This window comes from Dromaius novaehollandiae, chromosome 5 (genome assembly GCF_036370855.1).
Source record: "Dromaius novaehollandiae isolate bDroNov1 chromosome 5, bDroNov1.hap1, whole genome shotgun sequence".
NCBI lineage: Eukaryota > Metazoa > Chordata > Aves > Casuariiformes > Dromaiidae > Dromaius > Dromaius novaehollandiae.
In genome coordinates this window covers 43,813,669-43,838,293 of record NC_088102.1, presented here as the reverse complement: position 1 = coordinate 43,838,293, position 24,625 = coordinate 43,813,669, and the positions used below count along the sequence as shown (strand labels likewise).

General features: G+C 46.8%; 2 protein-coding genes across 2 annotated transcripts in view; one reads left to right on the top strand and one right to left on the bottom strand.

Annotated features, from left to right (window-relative positions):
- Positions 1-909, bottom strand: part of PPP1R14D (protein phosphatase 1 regulatory inhibitor subunit 14D) — a 32,743-nt gene extending 31,834 nt beyond the window's left edge. Inside the window, exon 1 of the mRNA XM_026107505.2 lies at positions 790-909. The gene's annotated coding sequence lies outside the window, so the exon portion shown is untranslated. The remainder of the gene's footprint in view (positions 1-789) is intronic.
- Positions 837-23,247, top strand: SPINT1 (serine peptidase inhibitor, Kunitz type 1). The gene is made up of 11 exons (XM_026107503.2): positions 837-969; positions 1,292-1,789; positions 11,177-11,328; positions 13,116-13,254; positions 14,386-14,556; positions 15,389-15,415; positions 17,242-17,367; positions 18,257-18,307; positions 18,769-18,939; positions 19,739-19,795; positions 20,965-23,247. Exons 2-11 carry the CDS (start codon positions 1,354-1,356, stop codon positions 21,159-21,161), a joined length of 1,527 nt encoding a protein of 508 aa, XP_025963288.1. The 5' UTR covers positions 837-969; positions 1,292-1,353; the 3' UTR covers positions 21,162-23,247.
- The last annotated feature ends 1,378 nt before the right edge of the window (positions 23,248-24,625 follow it).

Sequence of the window (24,625 nt, the reverse complement as noted above, 5' to 3'; positions counted from 1 at the left end):
GTTTGCAGACAAGGGGAGTGGATCACACTGATATCTCTGTAAATAGGGGAATTTGATCCTGGATCTGCAAACACAAGCAGGAAGGTAGAAAATATATCCAAGTTATGGCAGGCAGCTTTGGTTTCCCTGCGGCCCCAAACAGCACCTTTCTGTGAGCAGCAGGCACACTACAAGCACATGCGACTGAGAAGGAGTAGTGAAATGTGGCTAATCTGGTCCGCTGGGTTTTTGATTGCTAAAAATTCTCATCACCACGGTGCAGGGCTCCTGGCGCAGGGACGGCCTGCGGGCGCCTTGCCGAGCGCTTTCAGTGGTGAGGAGCGCTGCGGCACGGGAGCGGGGAGCCCGTCGTTTCACAGGGCAGGTGCCGCGCACAGAGCTGCGGCAGCAGCTACGGCCAGCGCGGAGGCCGAGTCACCGGGTTAGCGAGACTGGGGTGACAGGGCTCCGCACTGCGTACCTGACAACACCTGAGCGCCAGCATCAGACGCCAACTAGCCTGCGTGCTCCCTGGGGGGAATAGGCCTGGTTTAGGGTGCTCTCGCAAAGGGGCCTTTGAAACGCCTCAAATCAGAGGATTTGTGGGTGGTGGGGGGCAGAGCAGGGGCGCTCACACCTGGAGCTGGTCCCTTTGCACCTGCGAGGGCGAGAAACAGCACCGAGCCACCGCTTTCCCCCAGGGAGGCCACAGGGACGCGGCTCTGTGTTCCCCCACCCCCGGGAGCGTCAGCTCCCTGTGCCAAAGGGTTGAAGATGGTATCAGCCCTGCTCTCCTCCCCTTCCTCTTACCTAATCGTCCGTGGAGGGGAGTGACTTGATTTTTCCTCTCTCAGGGAGTTGGATTTCACTTCCTGCCCCCTGCGTTCCTTTGTCTCTGCCTGCGGTCCCGAAGGGCTCACCTGCGCCTGGCACCCAGGGCCACGGAGGCACCCCGTGCCGGGCGCCCCAGCTTCGCCCCGCACCCCGCAGGTGGGGGCTGAGGGCCACCGGGGCGCTGCCGCCTCAGGGGCAAGGCCGCGGTAGGCCCGCAGGGGCCGCGGAAGCGGGCCGGGAGAGCGGAGGCGGCTGTGCCCGGGTCACGCGCGTCCCCCCCGCCGCGGGGCGAGTGGGGCCTGCAGCGCCGGTGGCCAGGCTGAGCACCGGTGCCTGAACGCCAGCCCTATGTGTGCGGTGGTGGGGTGGCGGGACAGGCCGCGGCGTGGCTCACCGGAGCGAGAAAGGAGCTCTCCTCCTCGCTTAAAAGCAGCCAGGTCTTGCATTTTTATGAGGTGTCTTTCTCTCTTCTTTCCAGGCCCGCTGTGCGGCCGGGAAGGACTGGGGGCTCCAGGAGGTGGCAAGGGCTCGGAGGCAAAGATGGCCAGAAGGAGGCCAGGGCTGCCGGCGGGGCTCTGGGCCGCCCTGGTGCTGCTGACGGTGCTGAGCTTCGGCGAAGAGCAGGAGGGCAAACCCTTTGGGGAAACGTGCCTGGACCACTTCACTGCGGGCATGCCGGACTTCGTGCTGGACACGGACGCCTCCGTGCAGAACGGAGCCACCTTCTTGTCGTCGCCCCGGGCCCATCGGGGCAGGGACTGTGTCCGGGCCTGCTGCAAGGACCCCGCATGTAATCTGGCCCTGGTGGAACAGGGCCCGGGTGCGGGGGAAGACAACATCCAAGGCTGCTTTCTCCTCAACTGCCTCTACAAGCAGGCTTTCGTGTGCCGGTTTGCCAGGAAGATCGGCTTTCTCAACTACGTGAAGAGGGACGTGTACGACGCCTACCTGGCAATACAGGAGCATGGATTTGGTGGTAAGGCGCCAGGAGCGGATCGGTGCAAACTAGGGCTGCAACAGCATTATGGGCAACCAGCATCAGCTCCTCCAGGTGTCATTTGAGCAGCTGTGTTGCCAGCTAGCTGGGGCAAAGTGGCGTTTAACACAGAGTGTCTTTAAGTGGTATTTAATACAGAGTATGACTCTCTGCCACAAGAGTTTTCTGTAACCTTGATCAACTTGCCCAAAATCTGTGCCCAGGTTTACCTGTTACTAAGTGGGGAGAAAGTCATTGTTTAAACTGTTTGAAATGGGAGGGATAAGTGTTTACCAAATGCTGGCAATGTTTTCGGTACTTGACAACGTAGAGAAAAAGGTATTGTTTTTCCTCTCCCTCCCCCCAGGTTTTTAAGGTTGGAAAGTGAAATCCTCTAAAATCTAAAGGGCTGACTTAATCTTTTAATTGCTTAGGGGCTGGAGGCAATCCCCTTACCTTTTGATTTTGCTACAGTCTGAATCTTGTGAGAAGTAGCCTTAACAGTGAGGTGTCTTGGTGTTGCTGTGCTTTTTGGCTTTGTTTATTGCTGCTGTGTGAGGGAGAAGGAGCCACAGGTGGGGCTGATTAAGAAACTTCTGGGTTGAGGGTGGGTTTCTCTTACCTGTATTCCGGTTCCCTCTTACTTGGTGTAGGACTCCAAAAGATTGCACCTGTGTGCAGAAAACCAGGTGGGAAATAAGCTAATCTGTAGCTGGCCACTTGTGATCTCTAAAGAAATGCAGGATGTTCAGAAATGCTAAAAAAATAGCAATTCTTCCCCTTATCTCCTTCTTCCCTGTTTTGGAGGAAGCTTAGTAAGGCTGGGATATCTCTAACTTGATTGCATCTTTGGCAACCATAATCATTTTTGTTGTTGTTGTTGTTATATGTTGATGCATCAGCAGGCGTATTTTGGGGATATTTGAGCAGGTAATCCTTCTCCCTCCCCGACCACTCGAGGCGTGGGGGGGAAGCAGATCCCTTAAGATCATAAGGGGAGCAGCTGGGCAGGTGTCATGAGATGAATGGTCTTTGGTGTCCTGGGATGTGTCCTCCTGTATGACTTGGAGGTGCTGGAGGGGTGAAATCGCACCAAACCCCAAACTGACCATTTTTGTCAATTCTAAGTAGCAGTGCATGGGTTTCAAAGTAGGGCACTGCTCCTGGAGCAGGCCTTGCCAGTCACTGGTTTTAGCAGCAGTGTGGCAGCATTTCAGAGCCTTACAATAAATCTCTAGCTCACTGTTGCAATAGTTGACCTGCATCTCCCTTCCAGGCTTAAAAACCTTTCCACAGCAGCTGCAGTTAAAGAGGAACCTAAGCCTACATCTCTAGGACTGGAAGTGGCGTGCTGGCAGTTGTGTGAACTCCTACATGTTTTGTTGTAGGAGGAAAAAGGGGATACATCATCTCTGGTACACCCTGATTTCATGAGATTAGATTAAAATATAAGGTATTGTTGAGGGATTTAACCTCTTCACCTCTGTGGACTAGCACCCACTACAGCCCCCTCCTCGCTCTGTGCAGGCCTTGGGAAAGCATCCATGGACCACTGAGCTTTCTGGCTGCCAATAGTGCTGTGCTTGCCACCCCAGGCCCAGCATGCGGCCACTGTAGGGTAGGCAGTGGGCTAGGCAGAACTGGCTCCAGTGATGACATTTGGCAGCCAGAATGCCAGATAGAGCATCTCAGACATGCATGCAGGTGCTGCCTTGCAAACCAACCCTAACACTAATTTGGCAGATGCTGGGATTGCTGTAGTGGGGAGGAAGACTCAGGAGAGCTTATCAGTGAGAAGTGAAAAACATCCTAGAAATGTTCTGGTAGGAATGCTGCCGAGAGCCTGCTCAACAGGGCATGCCCCTCCTCGCTCACGTGGGGTTTGCGCCATGGATACCACTGTGGGTGTAGGAAGGGCTCAGTCTCCTCTACACCCCATGTTTGCATTCTCAGAGCATTCAGGGTGCTTGGCAGATCTCTAGGTGCATAGCAACAGAAACTAGGAAGTTTGCTGCTCCCATATTTTAGCCACTAAGACAGTCTTTGTATCATGTTGCCATTTTCGTGCTATGCTATGATGGGAAATTCATTTCCCTTCTCTGCTGAAATCTTTAGGTATCATCTTCTAACTGATAGTAAAAGCTTTCCATTCACCTTCAGTGACATCAAAGGACTATTGCTATTTAGTAAGCCAGAGCTGAAAAGGCATTATTTTACTGGAGAAACAGTGAATAATGAAGTATAAAACAAACTATACTAGATGATCCCTCCTCCACACGGCAGTTGATTAAACACTTAAGAATGCAGATCTTGACTTTGGTTCGGATACAAAAAAAAAAAAAAAAAAACCCAAACCCCTCTAGCTGTGATGTTGGAACTGGGTCAAAACAGGAGGAACGCAGCACAGAATAATGGGCTTGTTCTAGCAGGAGGGGTGAGTGCCTCACTTCCGCTGAGTGGGAGAGGAGGAGGAATGCCACAGTGCAGGTGGATGCAGGAGGCCAAATTAACAAGCCTCTGGGCATTGACTGTGTCCACCTGGGAGCAATAAGGAAGTTCTACATAATTTTTGCTTCAGCACCTTTCTAGGATCCTGAGGTGCCAGAAACAGTGAAACCACTGTTAAGGAATCTCTTTTCAGCACATCAGGTTTTCCTCCCAAATGTTCATAGGCAAAGAAACTTGGCTTAGATCTTGCAGTGGAGACAAAACTGTCTAGTCTTCCAACTCTCTCTGTTAAAACTCAAAGTTCTGTGGCTGTTCTGGAGTATATGTTATTGTCAACCCTTGGAGACTGGGCTCCAAGGAACTGAGGGAAACTTATACACTGCTTTATAATCCCTTTTCTTGATGTGCCATGGGTTGTCCAAAAGCCCTCTAGGGTGTGTTCATGTGACAACCTCCAGATGCTCTCTGTAATAATGAGATTTTAAAGCACATTTTTTTTGTAGTGAATACTGACATATTTATGTAGTTTACCAGTCCGAGCAGGTGAGATTAAGCAAAAAAGCCATATATTGCAAGACCCACAGTACTACCCCAGGGAGCAGACCTACTGAATTAAGAGGTTTACATCTGTTGAAGAGGAGACTAGATAATACTTAAAAAGGAGAGCACAGTTGGGGACTGCTGAACAGACAAATTTAATCTTGGAGTGTTCTCTGAGCCTGACGAAAATAGCTGAAAGCTGGGAGAGTATTACAGGGGAAGGGTTGCATATGCTTTCCCTGTTCCCACACACAGGTTGGAATTGGATACAGCGATAGAGAAACCCTTGCTCTAAGCCAGTGCAGGCACTCTTGTGTTATTGTGACTGAAGAAAAAATTGTGGGCGTTGGCAAAAATGAATATGTACAATGAAATCCAGGTTTTGTATATCATCTAGGTATACCTTCAGTACTCTGGAAAATAAGAACTTCCCCCTCCTGTTTAAAATGCTGATGGCAGCTTGGCTCTGTCTCTCGCCTGTTGCAGCTAATGTACAGCCTGAAGTCTCTAATGGTATTGATAAAAGGCACTATCTTCTTAAATCATTTCCCAGGCTGAACTTTGGTGCGAGTTTTTATGCCTTGCTCATTTGGGAGGGGCAGGCTCACCACGTATTTTATTGGCAATAATAGAGCCCAGTGTTTAGGTAATCACTACATGAGTTTATTGTGGTCTAGGCAAACCAGTTTTGGGCGTGAAACTGGAAAATAACCTCCCCGAACCTTTGTCCGTTTCTTGAACTGAACCTTTTGTGGTGGTTATGAAATGTGTGGTAACACTATTCCTGTTGAGTTTAGGGCTTGTGAGTGGGACAAAAGGAAGTGCTGGAGATCCTGTAGGATTCAGGATGTGTCTGTTGTTGCCAACTGTGGATAAAGACTTGCAGGTTAAAACTTCAGTAACGTATTCAAACTGGAGAGCCCCCCAAACTGACATCCATCTTCGAATGTTTGGTCTCACGCTGATTTCTGTTCTGCAGGTACAGTACAACTGAAATGAGCAGTGCTGGGATCATGGCCTGGGCTGAGGCAAATCTGGTCACCTGGTCTCCCCTTGGCTGATGCTGATCAGTCCTGAGCTAGCTGGGCATCCTCAAATGCCCCAGCTCAAGTGGGGAGATGGGGGAATTGCAGGTTCAGGACCTATATCAGATTCATAAACCAGTTTATACCAGAAGAGCTCTTGGAGGTCATCTGATCCAAGCCCCTGCTCAGACCAGAGGAGAGTGACTTCTAATTGCTGTGAAATTATTATTTATCCTACCAAATTTATAGTGCTGCATGTTCTGGCTATCTCAGGTCTTGACTCTAAAACTGTTTAAGAATACTGGAGTAACAACCTGACCTTTACTAAAATAGCACAATGACCTCCAGAAGACCCTTTTCCTCTGCCTGTTCAAGCAGATCAGACTGGTTCCTCATATCCTGAGAAAGGGTGGAAAAAGACCTGGAGGGAGCAGCAGGTTGAATTATTCTGAACATATAATCCTTTCAGTCATGCTGTATTGTCACAGAGAGGTTAGGATGACCTGCTGTGTGCACCTCTCACAAACCATTAGAGAAAAAGCCTCTAGAAATTAATGCCAACTGGGAGCCACTTTGCTCTGAGTTGTCTAAAAAAACTATATGACTTTATAGTGACTGCCATTTTTTGCCAGTAGGATGCATCCCTACAGAAATGGTACATTGGTCTGTATTTCTCTTTCTCCTAGAAATGTATTGTGTTGCCTAGTTCCCTTCCCTTTCCCCACCTCATTAGGCAAATTAACATTGCTTCTGCTGGCACCAACAGCATCTTCCTTCATTATCTTAGTCTGTTGTTATGGAGAGGTTTGTGGTGTTGATGGGAGAGATCTGAATGAACACTACTTGAAAGCTGTTCACTCTTGAGTGACTTCTTTGGAAGCGATGGAAGAGCTTTAACATTTGCAGGGTGAACAGGGCTCCTGCCTGCCCCTGTCTGCCACTGTGTCGGCTTTTCCAGTGAGCAAATTCAGCTGGCTTCTGACTCCTGAAGTCACAGAGGTTGCGTGTCTAACGGACACTGCTCTGGCCTGGGATTTGGGTGGCCTCACCTCTGCTCCTGTCTCTATTACTGACCTGCCCTACAGCTATGAGCAATGACTTTTGTCTTCAGCAAGGTGTAACAGCACTGATCTCATTTGTAAGCTGCTCCTGGAATTGCAGAGAGAAGCAGGTTGTAAGAGCCAGTCAGTGGCAATAAGAAAGCTTTCCTTCTCTTTCTAGTGGCGATTTCTAATCATACTGACATATTTTTAAGATTGCTTTATAGTCTCAAGGGCTCAGGCTATAGATCCATGGGTGCTGGAATGGAGGAAATCTGTTTTTCTGTGAATCCATGTCTCAAGGGTGACAGCCTTTGGTATCTGAGCTCCAGAAGAGACTTCCCCAATCTGGAAGGTTTGCAAAGGCTTTCCCCTGTGAGATTTCACTGGCACCTACATCTTCTGCTAGGCAGGTCCCTAGTGGGGTCTCCCTTCCCACAGAGATGCTTACTTCTGCAGCCCTCGTAAGAATTTAACATATTTAGACTTCTGTTCCACTGTCAAATTTGGTTCAAGTTTACTTGCGTTACAGGTGAAGCCAGACAAATCATTGGCTGCATAGCCCTTAAAAACAGCTGAAATGGAAAAAAGAAGCAAAAAACAGGGATTAAGACATGAAAACACTTTGAATCATCTTTATTTGGGGGATTTTGTTTCTAAGTATTCTGGATTTACTCTTTCAAGCTTTTTTCCCAGCTCCATAGGATACTTCCTTTTCCTGTGTATAAATGAAAGCTGAAGTTCTCACTTAATGATGTGACTTTAGGAGCTGGTGTTTTAAAGTAAAAGTATGACGTAGAATAGCATCATAAAGCTTTAATCTCCCTCTTAATTACAGATGTTTGCTGAAACTTTCTACAGTCAAAAGAGCATTATAATAAAGGTAACTTTTGGTTTTCAAACAGACTTTCAAAGCAGAAAGAACTGAATGGACAAGCTCCTTTCTAAGAGCTGTTTATGGATATTTACTCTGGCTCAATGAGCACTTGGTTATGAAACTTGGGTGGAAAATGACAAATGGCTTCGAAGTGAATGCACCTATTCAAGGCTGGCAGGAGTGCCAGGGAGACCCACACTGCCACTAAGGGCTTGATATATTCAGCCTATAACATAAAAACTCCAAAGTTGCTGAGTTTTCTAAAGTACTATGAAGGAAGGAGAAACTCAACTCCTCTGAAAATGAAGTTCTCAGTTTTTAGTGAAAGTCCTCTTTGGTAGTCATGTGCACACAAGCAAAACCTCTGTTCTTCTGGAAGTGAGCGATGTCAGAGAATTTCGCTAATCAGAGGTGGGATCTGGAAAAGTAGGTGAAATATGAATCAGAACTGCACTACTTAATTCACAACCCAAAATTGACTAAATAGCTAAACTGATGTGCAGTGAAATGTTTGGCATGTAAATTGTTAAAATGCTAAGGGAAAATGCCATTTGGAATTGTTGTGAGTTAATGGCCAGCTTCTGTGGTGCTGAAAAACTGGTCCTTCCCTTACGTAATTACAGCTGCCTAAGAGGCTCAATCTGGCAGGAGGGTGGCTGGCAACAGACTATGTTTCTCAGTGTCAGGCTTGTGGTGTTTGCATGGGAGGAACTGCAGGGACGTGCCCCTCGTCCAGTGCTTGTGAGTGCTGTGTACAAGGTGCTGGCAGGGCTCCTTTCCTCTGTTCGGTTTGGGAGGTGTTGCAGGCTCCAGTCACTCTTTTGGTCTATGGATATTGTCCTCAGCAAGATCACTTGAAATTAAAGCAAAACACTGTTTATTTGTTCTACCAGCCCTGCTCCCAGCCAAGAGGTGGCAGGCTTGCTAGGCACTGTTTGGTGTCTTGCAACAGTCTTTAGGCCTTTAGCGCAAAACAGACTAACTGAGAAGGGTTCTGTGACTCTGGCACATAGCCCAGAGGACTGAGCAGCAGGGAGCTATGTCTCATGGAAAGGCAAAAGCACAGCAGGGTGCCCACCTCTGCTTGTGATGCAGATATCATGCGATGCAGAGATGGGCAGGGGGGAACCTCATGAATTTCAACAAAGGGAAGTGGAGTCCTGCACCTAGGGAGGAATAACCCCCTGCACCAGGACAGGCTGGGGGCTGACCTGTTGGAAGGCAGCTCTGCGGAGAAGGACCTGGGAGTCCTGGTGGACAAGTCGGCCACGAGCCAGCAATGTGCCCTTGTGGCCAAGAAAGCCAGTGATTGCCAGAAGGTCGAGGATCGCCATCTACTCAGCCCGGTGAGGTCTCATCTGGAGTCCTGTGTCCAGTTCTGGGCTCCACAATACAAGAGAGACATGGAGCTACTGGAGTGAGTCCAGCAGAGGGCTACTAAGATGATTAAGGGACTGGAGCATCCCTCCTGTGAGAAAAGGCTGAGAGAGCTGGGACTGTTCAGCCTGGGGAAGAAAAGACTGAGGGGGGGAATCTTATCAATGTGTATAAGTATCTGAAGAGAGGATGTAAAGAGGATGGGGCCAGACTCTTCTCAGTGGTGCCCAGCGATAGGATGAGAGGCAACGGACACAAACTGAAACACAGGAAGTTCTGTCTGAACATGAGGAAAAGCTTATGTACTGTGAGAGTGACAGAGCACTGGAACAGGTTGCCCAGAGAGTCTGTGGAGTCTCCTTCCTTGGAGATACTCAAAAGCCGTCGGGACACAATTCTGGGTAACATGCTCTACATAACCCTGTTGGAGCAAGGGGGTTGGACTAGATGATCCCCAGAGGTCCCTTCCAACCTCAACCGTTCTGTGATTCTGCCCTCTTTCAGTCTAGCTGAGTATTTTCTGCCTGTTTTGGTGATTGTTAAATCCTGATCCCATGCTGATGGTGTTCCCACCCAGTCCTTACATGAAATGATAGAATAAGAGATAAAGCAGGTGACAAACTGCAGAGACCACACAGACTGGTGTGCTAAATGTAGCCAAAAGCCATGTGGCTGCACAAGCTAGACGTGACTGACATCCTCATATAGTAAAAATGCAGTCCCTTTTGTCTAGCAAGGAGGTAGGCAAGCTGCAGGTGTTCAGACAGGGAATAGGCTATGAGGTAACTTCAGTGACAGTGAACAAATATCCTTTCTGATTCTTTCTGCAGCTGACAAGGCTGAGTACAATGCTTAGATGTACAAAAAAGGAAAGGTTTCTTTCACCTGTGACTTTTCTGGTGGCAGGACCATATGCGAGACCAGAATAGAATTAAAGTCTTCATTTGCTGTCAGCATCAAATGATACTAGAAAATAGAAGATTCTGAGTGCACATGCGGTGACTCTGTCTGCAACATGTTACAAACCCTCTGTCCTACTTAGCTATGATGGGAGAACTGCAAAGTAACTTGTTTTAAATGTCACTTTTGTTTGTAAATATGCCTTATATGAAAGGGCTCGTTAGTAGGCTGTAGCAAGGGTCTACAGCTGGGACTTGAATCTAGAAACACTCAAACAGGAAATAAGGAGCAAGTTTATAACAGTGAAACTAGTTAGCTGCCAGAATAGTTTTCCAAGGGTTTTGGGCTCTAATCTTCAGTCGCAGTTGATAGAACAGTATAATGGTATAGTGGTTTAGAGCTAGCTTATAAATCACAGTTGATGCCTTTCCAAAAGACTCAGTTTGAACTTGAACACTGAGTCTTGGACTTGGTACAGGAGCTACTAGGTGGAGTTCTATGGTCTGAACTATGCAGGAGGCCTGTGATCAGTGATGTTCAGACCAAAAGGAACTCATGGTGTCATTGTATAGCCTATTCCTGTTGGCATGAGCAGAGATCAGTTTTCACTTCTTACACGTATCTGTCTGGAAAATATTTAATGGACTGTGGGTGTTTGATAGTAGGATGATACGTCAAGTGGCACAAAAATAATGATTGCATGAATGGCATTTGTTTATGTTTTTTAGTGCATTTGTCAAACAGTGGGGTGAAAGATGAGATGGAGGAAAGATATTTTCTATCCAAATCTCAGATTGCCTAGTTCTGGATAAGTACACCAGTGTAACACTTAGAGATCCTGGTAGGAGAGATGAGAGTCAGTTCCGCATTCTTTGATAACCACATGAAGTCATCTCCTATGTGGTGGAGTGGAGATAGTTCTGTGTTGGTGTGACTGTTAGAAGCACAATGCCTTTAGGCACAGAGACACTCTGTTATAGTGATTCCTATGGGCAGAAATGGCCAGGTAGCCAACTGGCTCAAAGGCACAGCTAGAAGGGGTTGCGGAGTTACTAAATTAATGAGGGCAGCAGTAATGGTATTGATTGCCTGTCTTGAAAAATCTCCCTCTCCTATCATGAAGACAAGGATTCAACTCTTCAGCCTCTTACCCAAGCCTTGCTCTGCATTTCTTCTCCAGATGATCGTCCTCCGATAGCCCGCACTGGCATGGACATGAGAGTACAGCCAGGCGAGGCAGTGTTGCTGAGAGGCACAGAGAGCACAGATGACCATGGGATTGTCAGCTATGAATGGAAACAGATCCTTGGTGACTCCTCTGTGGAGATGAAGGTAGGGAGCTAAGAGAAGGAAGCAGCTTACTCAGTATTACCTGTGGCTTGCACCAGGTTGGGCTCTCACAACCGATGTCTTAGGGGTCACCTTGTTCTTCTGCCTTGTGCTGTTCCACCCAAGAGCCTGTCTTCCAAAGGTATGGCACGTTCCCTGTGGTCACTCCCCTCCTTTGCGTGCCCTACTAGGAGGTGATGTTGCTGAGCTTTGACAGGGCTCTGGCTTCCTGCACCACAACGTAATCTTGACCGTTCCTTGTCTGTGTCTGTGCAATGCCTGATCTGTCCATGTGGGCGTGTGCATGAGGACAACAGCCACAGTGCAAGAACCACCCCTGCTCCGAAGTCACTATATTTCAGTGAGGGACCTGCCCTTAGTTTTTCTCTGCTCTACTTTGGTGCATCTCCTCTTTGAGCTCTGAATAACCTAGTCTCAGGTTCTGCTCCTCTTTTTCTGGGACTTTTTGCAGACTTTGTCTCTCTTTAGAATGTAGGTTCATCTTCCTATTTTAGCTGAGGCAAAAAGTTTAGCCGAGCTGAAGCAGAAATCATGTCTCCTGACTGGCTCTGGAGAATCTCTGGGGTATGAATGCTATCTGTCTTATGGCTGTTAAATGTGGATTGTGGCTTTAGAGGAGCAAATGGTTTGCTATTAAACCTTCACAAAATGTGGCCTAGAAAGCCTTGGAGCTTGTATAAGTTTCCTTTGGAACCTTTTAGAAGAACCAACAAATGGGTGCATCAGGCTTACAGCTGATTTCGATGACCAGCAAAATCTAGGTCTAAGGTGCTGAGGGGGCTGTGGAAATCTGGAAGTGCTCCCTTCTCGTTCCCTTTCCCTTCCTCCAACCAAAACAACTTTCAGAAAAAAAAGAGAAGAGTCCTCTATTATTAGCATTCCTTCTCTGCTCTTCCTCTTTACTCCTCTGACCTCCTGAAATCTGGTGTGGAAGAGTAAGAAATGTTTGAACTCAATTGAAAAATATTTATGTGAAATATTTTTGAGCAATGCCTAAAGATATCACAATTGCTGCACTTCAGAATCCTCTCTCTCATGAGCAAGTCTTTCTTTGCTCTTTGTTAGGCCATTAGAATTCCTATATAACACTGACCCATATATTTCAGGCCAAATTTACTATTGGTCCTTAGTCTTACGCTGTGTTATCTCTATTAAAATGATATATAGTCATATTGTGTTCTCTAGAAACATAACCCAAAAGGTAGAGATAGCATGGAAATGGAGGCCCAGGGTTGTTAGCAAAGGTAGGGAAAATGTTTGTATCAATAATACCAAAGCTTTCTATTCTGATACAGTAATTTCTTTTAGAAACCTCTCAGCAAGCAAAGCAATATTCATTCCATCTCCATCTTTAAAACTAATTATACTGTCACATTCAAAATGAAGGAGAATGCTATCCGCTAAATAAATTGTTCATAATGTTTTCCATTTTTAAGAAATTAAAATTAAAACTGCAGATATTTCAGTCTTCTCCAAAGAGTGTTTTATTTTTCTAGGTGCTTTCAAAACTTGCCAAAATATGGAATTTCTGATAAGGCTTGTGGTATTGCTTCTCTCCCCTATTCCAGCTGGGCACCAGCAGTCAGAATCCAGCTGACAGATTTGGGGGAGGTTCTACAGCACTGAGATATTTTTAATGCCAGACTTCTGCTTGGAGATTTCTGGCATAGCTTCTTTTCAGCTAATGTACCAGAAGCACAAGCCTTTCATGGCTTCATTCACCCCTCCATTAGATGTTCCTCTGCATAAGCTCTCTTTTGCTTTCTCAGAAACAAGAAGACGATCAGGTGGAAGTCTCCAATCTACAGGTGGGGACTTATGTCTTCCAGCTTACTGTCATGGACACTGCACACCAGCAGGACTTCACCAACATCACCATCATAGTGCTGAATTCTGAGCAGACTGAAGGTGAGCCTGACCCCATAGCCATTCAGGAGTCTGCAACAAAACTCTGCCTCAAAGTTGGGTGCTGCTCTGGCATTACCAGGCCTCTGCTCAGAGAGAGTAGATGGGAAAAGAACATGAATGGGAAACACGACTTGCATGTCAATTTTTTCCAGTAAAAACCTGTACCTGAACCATAGTGGAAGAGGACCTCTGCATTCGTGGGGTCTATTTTAGGGTTTCCACCTCCTCTTGCAGAAGAGGTAGCCTGCAATAATCTGATTGTCTCTGCATGCCATTGCCCTCTGCTGGGTGACACCAGAGTGGCTGAAGATTGGAGTGTAACTAAGGGTGTAAGAGAGAAAGAGAACCCAAAAGGTTGTGTTTACTCCATGGTTTGCTGTGAAGGCCCTAATTCCCTTAACCTGCAGCACAGGTGGAACTATGAGCATGATGTTCAAAGTGGCCCAGACTTTATCTAGATTTTGTGCTTCAAAAGGCTTTTTTAGTGATCAAAATGTTCAGCATTACAAGTTCACTGGGGAGAAGGACTTTTTGGACAAACAGCTGACAGGTAGCTAAGTAGAGAATTTCTTCCCCTGCCTCAGATACCATAAAAATATAAGAACAGCCATGTCAGGTCACTCAAAAGGTCTGTCTGAAATCCAGTATGCTGCATCCAACTGTGTCCAGTGGTTGATACTTTGGAAAGATTACAAGAATATGATGTGCTTTCAGTGAGATACAGTCTTCAAGCAATTTGAGCTGGAAGATTTTTTATATCTGAAGGATGGTTTTCTTTGTGTTTAATAGCCATGGCTGAATCCCTTTTTTTAACTCATGTAATTCTGGCAGCAGCAACACCCTGAAGCAAGCAGTTTTACAACTTAACTGTGTGCTGTGTGGAGAAGTAGCTCCTTTTGTGTTTTATGAATGTGTCACCTGCTAATTTGTTTTTGTGTCTCTGCCTTTCATATGATAAGAAATCATGTATCATCACTCCCTACTGACCTCTTCCATGCTACTCAGGATTTTATAAATCTTTCAGTCAGGTATCCATCCTGTTAAGGTACTTTCTTCTGCAAGATTTTTTCCTTTGTATATGTGAGGATAAAGCAAATTAATCAGACCTTTCTATGTTAACTTTCTTGATAGAGCACTGTTTGACTCCTAAGAAGGTGGGTCGGTGTCGGGGGTCTTTTCCACGTTGGTTTTACAACCCAAGTCTTCAGCAGTGTGAGCAGTTCATTTTTGGGGGCTGCAAGCCCAATAAGAATAACTACTTACGGGAAGAGGAGTGTAAACTCGCCTGCAAAAATGTTAAAGGTGAGTGTTTCAAAAATCAGTCCCCTCTTTTGCGTAGTACTGTGGTGATCCTATGGGCAGATACTGTAGCTTCTTGGCTGGCAGCTAGAATTTGAGTTAGGAGAGCTGAGGAGATCAGGTTAATTAGTGATGGGGAGTACTGCACTGCCAAGGTATCTGAACCAGCTCCTGGAGCACTGCTCCACTGTCTGTGTGCCAGTCAGTATGAAGTGTTACCATAGATGGTATTTTAGTGCCTCTAGCCAGGGTAGGCAGTGGCAGGAAACAGGTTCATTCTGCTTGCAGGATGCATTCAGGACTGGGTGTCCATGGCGTATCTCTGGCTGCAGAAATCTTTCCAGAATCTTTGTGTCACATCCTGAACCTGCATTCAGAGGCTAGTGTTGTGTTGTGGGAGAGTCAGATGCACCTTCCCTTCTCTCCTTTCACCCCTCAAATTAAATTAATCTTTTCCCTTGGTCCGCTCATAGCTGTGTCTGAGAACAGCTTAGCACTGCCTCAGATAAATGGGCTGAGCGTTTACCAGTCCTCTCTGAGGTGTACAGTTAAAGGTGTGGACAAAAGGTTTCAAACAGAAGGACTTTTCAGGAAGAGTCTAGCTAGCGATAGGAACTTTGCCCTGTCCTTCTCCAGTCCTGCCTCACACAGGTATTGCTCATGCGGGGTTCTCTGGATTGTGGAAATTTGTATTTCTGCTCCCCATCTCCATAGAGGTTTGTTTCAGAAAAAGATGCATTTCTTAGATGAGACATGAAGGCAGCCTAAAGCTGATCCTGAGCTGACAATATAATATGGTAGCAGTTTTATTTTTTTTTTCCTCTTGTCTCTTCAGGTACTGTTGGTGGACGACAACAGCCAGGTAAGCCTCTTGTACCACCATGTAGTCCTGCTGCAATCTCAGACTTAGTTTCTCGTATCCACTCCCATAGCTCTTTGACTAGCACTCAGTGTGGAAAGCAAGGCACTGGAGACTGATTTCTCTACTACACCTTTCATTTTCAAGCCATAGGATAATTCAGGTTGGAAAGTACCTCTGGAGGTCATCCGGTCCAACCCACTGCTCAAAGCAGGGCCAGTAGTGGATCAAATCAGGCTGCTCAGGACTCCATCCAGTCCAGCTTTGAGTATCTCTGAGGAAGGAGATTCTACAGTCTCTCTGGGCAACCTGTGCCATTGTTTGACCACCCTTATTATGAATATTTTTCCTAATATCAAATCAGAATTTCCCTTGTTGCAAATTGTGTCTGTTGCCTCTCATCCTATTATTGTGCACCTCTGAAAAGAGTCTGGCTCTGTCTTCTCCATAGCCTCACATTAGATCATGTGCTCCAGCCCCTTGCTGAGTCTCTGTTGTGTTCATTCCAGTACGCTAACATCTTTCACGTACTGAGGAGCCCAGAACTGGGCGCAGTATTCAGCACTTAAGACAATATCTGGAGTAGGAGGGAATAATTACTTGTCTCTGCTGGTTAACACAGCCCAGAATGCAGTTGGCCTTCATTGCCACAGGGGCTCACTGCTGACTCATATTCAGCTTGTCCATCCTGACCCTAGGTCTCTTTCTGCAGAAGTGCTTTTTGGCCTGTTTATGCCTGCACTGTTGCATGGAGTTGTTCTCTCTCAGGTGCAGGACTTTTAATTTGCTCCTTAGTCTTTCCATTTGCCTTTGCATTCTGTGAGGCATTTCTCCAGCCTGCCAAGGCCTCTCTGCGTGGCAGCTCTTCCCTATAGTATATCAGCTGCTCCCCCCCATTCAGAATTATTCACAGACTTGCTAAGGGTGCACTCCATCCCCTCATCCAGAAGGATTTGCTCCATAATCTTCTTAGGGGTTGAGGTTCAGCTGACCAGAGATACAGCTGTTCAGCTGTATTTCTCCAGATCCTCCTCCTTGCCTTTCTTGAAGATGGGAGCGATGTATACCTATTTCCAGCCATCAGGAACCTCCCCTGATCACTACAGCCTTTCAAAGATGATAGAGAGCAGCCTCTCAATGACATCGGCCAGCTCTCCAGCACTCTCGGATGCCACCCACATCACCTCATGGACTTATGTGTGTCCCCTTTGTTTAAGTGGTCTTTAATGTGATCTTCCTCTACTGTGGGCAACGCTTCACCAGCCAGAGTTTACAAATGGGCCAGGGACCTGGGAGGCATGACGGCAGACCTTCCCTGTAAAGACTGAGGCAAATATGGCATTGAGTACCTCAGTCTCTTCTGTGTCCTTTGTCACCATGTCCCCAGCCTCACAGAGGAGCAGGCATATGATTTCCTAAGCCTTTCTTATGCAACGAACGTATCTGTGGAAGCTCTTCATGTTGCATTTCACATCCCTTGCTAGTTTCCACTCCAGCTGAGCTTTGGCTTTCTTAATTCAATCCCTGCATGGTTAGGCAATGTCTGCATATTCCTCCTGCATAGCTTATTCCTGCCTCTACCCTCTGTGTACTTCTTTTTTGAGAGGAAGTGTGGCTGTTCCCAAAGCAATGCTTTGTTTATAAACAAGAGGTGGGTTTTTTTGTTTTTTCCTTTTTGTTCAGAATGGCATTGAAGAGAGACCTTATCCAATCTGCCTTGTTTCTTGTTTGCCAGTCCTATCACCAACTTTTAAGTCCTTCATAAAGCATCCATGTGGCAAGGAAAAATAATGTATTTTAACAAACTGTCTGAACTGTTTCTGATGCAGTATGCAATGGGGACTGTCAGCCCCCCATCTTCAGATGCAAGGATGGCTGTTGCATTGATGCCTATCTGGAGTGTGATGAAACTCTGGACTGTGCTGATGGATCAGATGAGAAGTATTGTGAACAATGTAAGTACTTCAAATTCTGACTTAGAAAACACTGTCTGCACAGGAGTGAGTGCAATGTAAGTTACACCTACTGACTCAATGCTTTCTGTTGCTTTCTATTCTCATCTCCTTACTCTGCATTACCTCTTTCCACAGTATTATCATATTTTCAGATTCTGCCATCTCCCTTATCCCTGCTGACTGCAAGAGCTGATCATGCTTCTGGGATTTTTCCTGCCTCTTCAGTACTCTTCCACTCTCTTCTCCACATCTGTCTGCAAGTCTTCAGAGCCTGTCCTCTCCTCGCCTTCCAGTACTTTATCTCTGAATGACCTTAGCTGGTCTCCAAGGGCTTGGAGTGATAAATGAAACAATGAATTCTCCCAATCCATTAAGCATTGCATCTTACTGTCCCCTTAATATCCTCACGTTATGCTACGGTAATTGCACAGCAGCTAACTGCTGAAGCCTTTAATTCCTCCCTCCTTCTCTCTTCTGACAGAATTGCCAGGGGCAGGGGAGGGTTCAGCCTTCCTGGGCTGTGAGCATGTGACTATAGTGATATGACACTAGTGCTTATTCATACTTCTGGAGTGATAGCAGTTTCCTCACTTTTTTTGATGGAAAAAGCTAAGAAAGCAGCCTGTGTTTTCCTTAGCTCTCCTTAGCTTCCTCTGTATTTGTGGAACTGAAACTGGGAATAGTTCCTAATAACTACATTTTATTTTCCCATGTTCTTCTCATAGCTTTCAGATATCTAAGAACCTCAGTTTATATCTGCCTTTCCCTGGCTTATGATAGCAAAGGTATCTGCAGGAAAGCCCTTTCTGCTCATATCTGTATGGATAGAGGCATTCCTTTTGTATTCAGCTGGAGAGAGTAGTTTTAACATGAAATATTTCTCTCGCAGATGCTCGTGAGTTCAATAGACTGCAGAAAATCAATGTCACAAATAAAAAAGGTAGGTACTGTCAAGAGCACCTAGGCTGACATCAGCTTAAATGCAGCTTGCTTGTAGTGAAGACCCTAACCAGACTGGTTTCTTAGGCACCATCAGTTGTGCTTCACCTGTATTCCTTATTTTCCACCATGTGTCCAGGCTTTTCAAGTTACTGTATCCCTTCTGTCTCCCTAAGGAGGGCAGATCATTTCTTCAGGGGATTGAATTCAAGGTCTAGTGTGACTGTACACTCTGATATTTCTGTTTCCTAATTACTGGTCAGGTTTACAGGCAGATGTCAGCTCAACTTGGCAATGCCCAGTTTTGAGCAGTTAGCAACGGGACAGTGGGAACATAAGAGACACTGGTCTAACCATGGATTCTCTGTTCCAGTGGCACTTGTGTTTTTCTAGTGCAAGCAGAAAATATTGCTGCTCTGGGAACACATGGCTTGGGCCAGAATATCTTTCTTGCTTTGCCAGGTCACTGTGTGGATTTGCCCGATACTGGACTGTGCACGGAGAGCATCCCACGCTGGTACTACAACCCATTCACTGAGAAATGTGACCGCTTCACCTATGGGGGCTGTGACGGTAACCAGAACAACTTTGGAGAAGAGGAAGAGTGCATGAAATCATGTGCAGGCATCACAAGTAAGCAGGCATAGTCAAGGCTGGAGCATTGAAAATCCCATCTGATTATATTCTGTGGTCCCAAAGAGGCAGAAACTTGGGAGCCTTCAGACAAAGCGGCTCTGTTCTCTAAGCCTGGCATTGCCTCACAGCATTCTTCAATGTGACTGACTGCTTAAGGAGACAGTGTGTGTACACAATATCTTTCTGCAATGCAGCTTCCTTGCCATATCTCAGAGCTGGAAAAACATTTTGGATGTTGATCCTGAAAAAGGTACAGAGAAGAGTGACAAAAGTAACTGGAATTATGGGATGGCCTCTCTAATCTAATTTTCTAGCCTGGCTCCAGTTCTCCCTAAATGGGAGGGGAGGAAGAGAGGGGAGAAGCAGAGGTATTTATGTTTGCCAGTAGCTAGAGAAGGTGAGTAGGGAACTATTCTTTACTGTTCCTTGAAGTGCAAGAAAATCCTTAATGACAGGTATTAAGCAGTGACTTTAAACAAACAAGAGGGAAGGCTTTTACAGTGTAGAGATCTGTAGGTGATCCTGGGGAAGCCAACAGCAGCAATAGGAGGAATTCAGCCAAAGCATATCCAAGAGGAAGCAACCTGTTGCTGCTCTTCTGAAGCACCATGCTTAACTATACTGTGCTTCCCTGGCCTTCCCTGAGAGCTCAGTACCACAGCAGTTAAAAACCATGTTCTATGTATTTAGTCACATCAGAGTACAGGAAACATGTTCCTAAAAAGCATGTCTTATCCCTTGTTCTCACTCTTCTTTGTAAAACTCTTTTTTTTTTTCTCCTCTACTCCCTATTCAGAAGCAGATGTCATTGGCCGGAGATGGGAATCGTTTCAGCCCCACAGTTCTAGCTTAAGTAAGTAACGGTTCTTCCTATAGAGATTGTTCATTACTTTTACTCTGTCATGAAAAATATTTTGCCTTTTCTTGAAAATAATAACCTTCTCCCTACCCCTGCCTTTTTAAGTTGAAGGAACAGTGTGAGATTTGTGGGACACTAGCAGTGGCTAAAGAGACACTTCTGAGGACTGTGCATCTGTTGTCTGATTTCTGCTTTGCCTGTGACTAAGTAGCTCATAGCAGAGGCCTCTGATTCTCTTTCCATCAACATTTGCATGAATACTCCAGTGTTCAAAGTCAAAAAATAGCAGGGAAAATTTTTCATGAGGGCCATGTTTACATAAGGACCAATTACTTCTCCAAAAGACAAGGCACAGGTGGATGTGAAGAATATTGGGTGCTGGACTGTGGGGGAAGTCTAATGACCCTATAACCCCTACCTACATATGAAAATAACAGCAAAACCATCAATTTATAAGATCTTAAAAGAATAACATGCACATTAACCTTGGCGTCCTTTCATCACAGCACCTAACATCTCTTTCTTCACTAAAGCAGTCTTGATATTTTACATTTCTGTTGAAGCCTCAGAGATTGATTTAACCCTCTGATTCACCCCAGCTCTCAAATACATCATGTCTGACTCTCTCTCCACTCATGACACAGGAGTTTGGTCAGCATAATAGAAGACTGCCGACTTGTGTTTGCTCACAGCACAGCTATGAGCTCTTTCCCCATGGTGTTCCCCACTGTACCTAATGAATCCACCATAGTCTCACTCAAACAACATTATCCAGTCCAGACAGTGTTCTCTGCAGCCAGCCATCTGGGGGCTCCCAGCTGATGCATGAAGCAATGCCAACGTTGGAAAAGGGTTTGATACTGATATGGATGTCAAATGGCCAAGTCTGCAGAAGTCACCAACTAGCTTTTAGAGGGCATAGTGCAGCTGAAAAATGGTGGGAACTATAATTTGAAAGAGAGAAGCCTGGTATACCCTGGCCACACCCTGATGCCATGCAGATGCTTTCTTTCTTCTTTGCTCACATTTGCGTTCACCCCCCTTCTTCTCTTTGCCAGCATAGCTTCTTGAGCAGCTTTTGTCCTTGCTTCTTCCTGACCATTTGTGCTGCTTTAGGGCTAGTGGAACGGCGCTTGTAATGTGTGTGCACGTATCTCCCGCAGGTGCCTTTGAGGTGGTGATTGCTGTGCTCCTTGGGATCTGCATCATGGTGGTTCTGGCGATCCTTGGCTACTTCTTCCTCAAGAAAAGGAAGAAGAACAGCAGACGCCGTCAGCCAGCCACTGCTACCAACTCAGCCCTCTCCACCACAGAGGACACTACGCACCTGTTTTACAATGGTGCCACCAAACCAGTCTGACCTACAACCTCACTCTCTTTCTGGCCCAGCATTGGGACACTCCCAAGAACTTCTGGAGTTTTATCTTTAAATACAGGCTTGCACCTGAAGGACTTTTTCTGTTAGAAGACATTTGTAGCATAAGGCCAAGATCTAGCCATGATTTGGAAGTACTGCTGACTGTGATTGTCCTGGATAACTGGCTGCTCTGGAAACCGAGGATTTAGGAGCATTTTGATGCTCTGTGATATCTATCCCTTCCCAGCTTCAAGCAATCCAGTGACAATGCTGAGTGACATTGTTCTTCCTCCTCAAACTTGGAGCAGAACTCAGCTGTATTTACTGAAGGACCCTGGGATTGAATTTGTGTAGCATTCATATGCATGAAAGGTGCAAGCTCACCACAGCCATCAATTTTTATTTGTGCAGTGCCACTTTCTTCTACCCAACCTCTTATTTTCCCCCATTTTCCCTAGACCTTTGCAAGGTGGCCTTGCCTTCCGCTAGTCCTTGTGGTCGTGGTGAGTCTCTTGGTGGTTGTGTGCTTCACATAACCAGCTCAGCCTGTTCTGAAAGCTCTGTGACACTTTCAAGTGATTTTTGTTCCTGAGATGGAAGGAAACAGGGAAACGTCTGTTTTAATCGATAGATTTTGTTTTTTAACAGAAAAGTGCACCTAGATATTTCCTGCATGGCTGCATGTTACAGCCACCATTTTCTCTTCATGAGTTGTCCTGTGCTTTTTCAGCGTTCAGTCGAACCCTGAACATGTTGACAAAATATCTATTTATTCTTTATTCTTAAGCGAAATGAAAGGAAATGTTCCCACTTTTCTGGCTGATGGTAAGAGGAGAGTGGAAGGACCCAGATCCCTCAGAGCCAGTCACATCCCTGCTGCTGCTGTGCCAGCCAGTGGTGCCCAGTACTCCTGAAGAGGCTGCCTGGAAATGTCCTGTCAAAGTACTGCTTGGGGTTTGCATCTGGGAAGTTTCCTCTGAGGGAGGAAAACAAGGGGGGGCTATGGGGGAGAAGCACTGTGAAGGAAAGGGATGCAAGGAGGAACTGGAGGGTAAGGCACATGCCTCAGGGCAGTATCTGAAGGGCAGCACATAGCTGTCCCAGGGATGCTGAAGCTGCTGCGTGGCCCTGGCTGTGCTGCTGAGTAGGGTTGGTGGCTGCAGCTCCCTCAAGGAAATCTGTTCTTGCTGTTGTTTCACTTCTATCTCTCACTGAGCACACAGCCACTGCCCTGTGACCTGGTATCTCCCACAGTGCAGGAGCAGGCAGGGCTCAGACAGGAGCTTCCTCACTCCTGCTGTCCTGTCCCTTCCGGTGCAAGATGAGCCCAGCTCCTGGAGGTCCAAAGTTAATCTCAGGCCTAGAGGCAGCATGTGAAATTGCCCTCATCTGTGAGGTCCTGTATGTTCACTAGTAAGGCTGTTGTGGCAGGATGCTCCCCAGTTTTGTACTGCTGTTTCTCTAAAGTCCAGGCTTGTACAGCTGGGAGCTGAAGACTTCTGTCGCGAGCAGAAGCTGCCATTTCCGAAGTGCCTGGTAAGCTTTGTTCAGTGTGGGATTTGCATCAACCCTGAATTCCCTGCACTTGCTGCTCTTAGAAAATTCCTGCCATGAAGAGAGAGGAAAGCCTTGTGTTTGGTGCATGGGGTCAACCCTTTCAAGGCCAAGGTTCAAGCCCTTCCAGAGCAGCTCTGGGAGGCTGTGGGGAAGCCATGCCCTCATCTGCAGCAGGGCAGAGCTCAGATCCTCTCAAGTGCAGCTCCAGGAGAGCTGCCTCTTTAGGCCAATGCCTGGGCTGGAAGGGAAGAAGCAACTTCTCGCACACCACTGGCAATCTGACTGCATGCTTCTCCCTTTCACAGGAGGACTCATGCTCATGGATATCTGCCTCAGTATCCCTGAGGCAGGTCAGATACTCCATGGCTTTTCTTGGTCTGTCTAGTGTCATTTCTTCCATTTCTTTTTTTTTTTTTTTTTTCCTCACAGCCCGTTATGAACTATGTGATAAGCCTAAAATCTTGATTTATTTTTTGTGCATTCACTCTGATAATACAAGTTGTAATAAAATGGAATTATTTGTCTTATCTGACTTAGGAGTGGTGTCTGAGAAACAATGACCTTCAAAGGGGGGAAGATATGGTTCCCATGCATGCCATCTCACACCCTTTCATCTGTTCAGACTGCAGTAGCTCAGGAAAGAGTTTTCAGGTGTTTCTGCAGCAGTGATCCCATGCTCTGGGGAGGGCTGGGTGTGGGGGTACAGAGCATGGACTGGTGAATGCAGCACTTACTGTTAATTGGAGAGCATTACTGCATGAGGAGCACTGGGAGTGACATCACTACCCACTAAAGGAGAGAGCAAAGAAGGGTGTAACCTGAAACTGGGTTCCAGCTGGTCAGACTGGTTTGGGGTTTGGGTCTGAAACCAAAAGCAGACACTGTACTTCAACCAGGAGTTGCTCTAGCTGTATCTCCAGGCTGGTGATCGCTCACTGCAATGTAAATTTTGCTAATCAGCAATGGGTATGCATGAAAACTGGGCTATCCTGCCCCTGTCTCACTGAACTGGCAGTGCTGTGCCTCTGAACACTGCCTGTACAGAGGAGGTTTCCTCTCCTGCGCTTGTCTCTGGCCTGTATTTTGCTTTATTACTACCATCTCTTTCTCCTCTCACACCTGACCCATACTGGCTCCTGTTCTGCCATTTCTAGGTGCCCTTGTTGTCCCTTCTATGCAATGTGAAGAGCAGCCCAGAGCATCAGTTATGGCACAGAGTGGGTAACCTGTGCTGAGAATGTGCTGCTTGAAACCAAAGCTGCTTCTCCTGATAGTCTCCAAAGAGAGAAGGCTACGTACATTTACGCTGTCTTTCTTTCACTTAAAACACATCTCTGTGTCTAGTGGTGCTAGATGTGTCACCGGCAGAGTCTGCAGGTCTGGCCAGAGCCCTCATGTTTGCTTTGCAGCTCACGAAGCACTTTCTGTCTGTCCCAAAAGCCAGAGCGTGCACGCTGAGCGCACAGAGCAGCAGCTGGCCTTCCCTGTTGCCGAGTGAGCCCCTGCCGATGAGCATCGGCTGCTCCTGCTGCCTTCCAGTGTGGGGAGGACAGAGGCAATGAAGAATAGTAAAATTTCTGTATAACGAAAAACATCATACAGAGACAGGCAGGCACTGGACTGGACCCAGGCTAAGCCTGCAGAGCTGCACACCTGAAGCTTGCACGCTGGAGAGGTGCATTCCCCAGGTCTTACCGTGTGGGGTCACTACGGGGCTTTGCGAGCAGCTCCAGCGCAGGGCGTGCGGGGAAGGCACTCGCCTGTGCTCTCTCCGGGCCAGGGCGCAGAGCTGAGGCTCGTCTTCAGGCCAGCCTTGGCTCTCCTCTGATTTCACACCCCCTCTCTGGTGCCCGCGAGTTGCTGCTCTCCTCAGAGGGAACGACTCTTTCCCCAGTCAGAAACAAGATTTT